The 3,253-nt window shown below is 32.8% G+C and overlaps 1 protein-coding gene across 1 annotated transcript; it reads left to right on the top strand.

Moving 5' to 3' along the window:
- Positions 1-386: 386 nt before the first annotated feature.
- LOC132721941 (uncharacterized) lies at positions 387-2,884 on the top strand. The gene is made up of 3 exons (XM_060706328.1): positions 387-768; positions 1,166-1,319; positions 1,547-2,884. Exons 1-3 carry the CDS (start codon positions 555-557, stop codon positions 2,847-2,849), a joined length of 1,671 nt encoding a protein of 556 aa, XP_060562311.1. The 5' UTR covers positions 387-554; the 3' UTR covers positions 2,850-2,884.
- Positions 2,885-3,253: the final 369 nt, after the last annotated feature.

Genomic DNA, 3,253 nt, shown 5'->3' on the forward strand with positions numbered 1-3,253 from the left:
TCTACTTCTTTCATATAAAGTTGTTTCACAGAGTTTTCCAAGAAATAAGATAAGTTTGCCTTAATTTTGCAGTACTGAACAGTTGTAGAAATAATACCTCGTAATGGATTAAGGCAATCAACTGGTGATCATATACCTGCATTGATATTTTTTTCAATGTAATTTTTAAGAAATAAAAATTAAATTAGTTGCTGTGGCGAATTATTATTGTTTGGTAATTGAAAACTATAATGATATCACATGAATCTACTGTCGTGAAACATTTTGATCCCAAATTTGACAGGGTAAAATATATTGAATTAATAGAAACGTGTGACAAAATCTTGTGCGAGACCTTTAATGAGTATAACTGTTAAAAGGAATGTTTTAATCGAACAGGTTTGTGCTCATGGAACAATCACTACTGTTGGCCTGGAAAATGTGATGAAGATCTGACAAGAGAATGCACTTGCGCGCAAGATTTCAAAATTATACAGAAAAGCGGAGAAACGTCTTGTCAGCCAAAAAATCTACCATCAATTTTAACATGTGGAACGGTTGTAGCGGGCCCGAATATGGAAAAGAAACAGGCTAGAAGCAGCAGAAATATTACGGAATGTCGATATCTTGCTGATATGTATGGTAACTTCCAGCCGTCATCATTCAAATTTGATTTCGCAGCGGAGTATACAGTCAACATTACAGCCTTTTCGAATCCGGATTTTATCAGCGAATCAAAGTTTGGTATAACAGACTTTTCGATAGATATCGTCAAAGTCCTTGTGGATGGTAAGAATTTCCTTGAAATAAGAGTCTGCTATATTATGCTATCTGAGGTATGTTTAGCATATTTAGACATACATGTATATTAAAAAAGATATTACACTATACTTGACAAATATGTATTCCGGATTTTCATTTGTATTATAAACATACAGATTTGTTATGCAAAAAAACATACGTAATGTCATATACTCACTGAGTTCTTCACTGACGGGGAATAGATCGAGACGAGGTGTAAACTGCTGCAAATTGATATCAGCATCAATTAAACAGCAATACTACATGCAGAAACAGCACTAAAAAATGGCTGAATATACGTTCATTTAAAGTTAAAAATATTGATTTAAATACGAAAATAATGCTTCATGTTGAAACTGATCGTTTGAATACTTATTATTTTTAGGAAGGCGTTCTACTGAAAGTCGTATCAATCGTTTAGTGGACAACTCTTCCAGCGTTAATTGTTCTCAAACACATTTTGACTCGTATAATATTACCGTTACCTCGGATAATATTACCTTTACCTCTTCTAACTTTGATCTTCAAGATGGTCAAGCGTAAATATTGTTATTTTGATTTTTAATTGTTCTGATTCAATTACGTTTCTTTTCATTTGTATGTCTTTAAAATGTATAAAGCTGTATTCCTACTGCCTGAATTTTGTTTAACATGTATTTTTGAACAAGAATAATTCAAAAATATCTGTATGAAAGAACTATGTTGGTTTATTTTCTTGACGGGAATTATTTAAAGTAGATTTATTTTTAATAGCCTCTTTTTGTAGATTATGTCTTCAATTCCGCGTAGATGCAGGTGGGTATCTAAAAAGCAAAAATAGAATCACACACAAGATTTCGGATGCAGTACCTTATCGAAAGGTCCAAAACACTCGTCAGCTTTGCTACAAATATGATATCTCGCCTGCAATGCACTGCCAAGAAAAGGGAAATTGCAGTTACGATCCAATTCAATTTAAAAACCGTGTGACCCGATCTGCAGATATCGATATTGATTTTAAGGGTTGGTATGATCCGCTTCCACCTGGCGGAAACTCGATCCAAGCATCTTCTATTGAAAGTTATCAGATAACGGTAAACGAGGTTACTGTATCAACAAACAACATACAGGTTAATTACCTATCAAATGTTTATACAAAGAAGGTTAATTTCAAAGAGAAAAGAATACCGCTGAACCTGACCTCTGAAAAACCTAGATTATACTGCGTTACTTTAGAAGTAAAAGATGTGGCTGATAATGTAAAACAAGCACGACGATTTATCTTGTATGACAATTCGTCTTTTATTGAAACGCGGGACGATAAACCATTTTATTTTACATCAGCTTCGATACAAACCAACTATAAATGGCAGACTCATCATCATGACATATGTCTTAGTTGGAAAGATCATTTTCTCAACCGATTCTATTTCGAAAATCCTTTGCTGAAGCCAATTGCACCAGCACCACATGGATTAGTCACTGGCATTTATGAACAAAACGATGGTAAACTTCCAGTTTCAGGTACTCCAAACGTACATGGAATTATACAGACTATGGTTTCCTGGACTTTAAATGATGGCTCCCCTTCTACAGAGATCAAAGTGCCAAATTTTCAAACCCAGACATTTTGCAAGGACTTAAAAGTGAAAGACGGACAAACGTACACATTCTTCATCCGTTCAATTGATATTGTTTCTAACACATTTATTGAAAACAGGACAGTTCATATTGACAGATCTGTACCGCATATAAACAATGCTTGGCTCGTTAAAGATGGGAACAAAGTCCTGTTAGTTGACACTATGACAGATGTTTCAAAGCTGTATTTGCAGTTTGAAGCGCTAGATCCACACAGTGGCGTTAGACAAATAGAGTGGGCATTTGGTAATACCACCACAGAACTAACTTCAGGTTCTCTGAGTGTAGGATCTCTGAGAGAAGTAAGCAGAAATATAACTATGATAGCTAATTTAAATAATTTAGGAAATAAAAAAAGACTTACGTCTTATAATGTATTCATATCAAAGGAAGATATAGTTTCGTTTAATGCTACTAAAACTAGTTCGTTAACTACTGTTTTCATATAGACATATAAAAACGTTTTTTCTTTCGATTCATTAAAGTTTTAATAATATTTATTATATATATAATAATAAAATTCATTTTAAGTTTAAAGATTTCTAAACAGACAGCGGCGGCTTACTACTTTTATGCTAAAATTGTTACTGTTACCATCATTCCTGATCTTTAAAGAGAAACACATTCTTTAACATCATTTCAAGTAATAATTGGTGATGTCTAGATTAAAAATATATAATGGTGTTCAAAAGAGTCATCATATTCTGTAAAATTCTTGATTTCAGTTTATTGTCATAACTTTCAATTCTATCTTAACAATATAATGACGAATCACGAGACAAAAATAAAAAAAAAATGTAACAGTTAAAAAATAAGTCCAAAGTACTAGGTTTCATATTCAAGTAATGAAATC

Source organism: Ruditapes philippinarum, unplaced genomic scaffold, assembly GCF_026571515.1.
Source record: "Ruditapes philippinarum isolate M1 unplaced genomic scaffold, ASM2657151v2 ctg9535_1_1_1_1, whole genome shotgun sequence".
Lineage (NCBI taxonomy): Eukaryota > Metazoa > Mollusca > Bivalvia > Venerida > Veneridae > Ruditapes > Ruditapes philippinarum.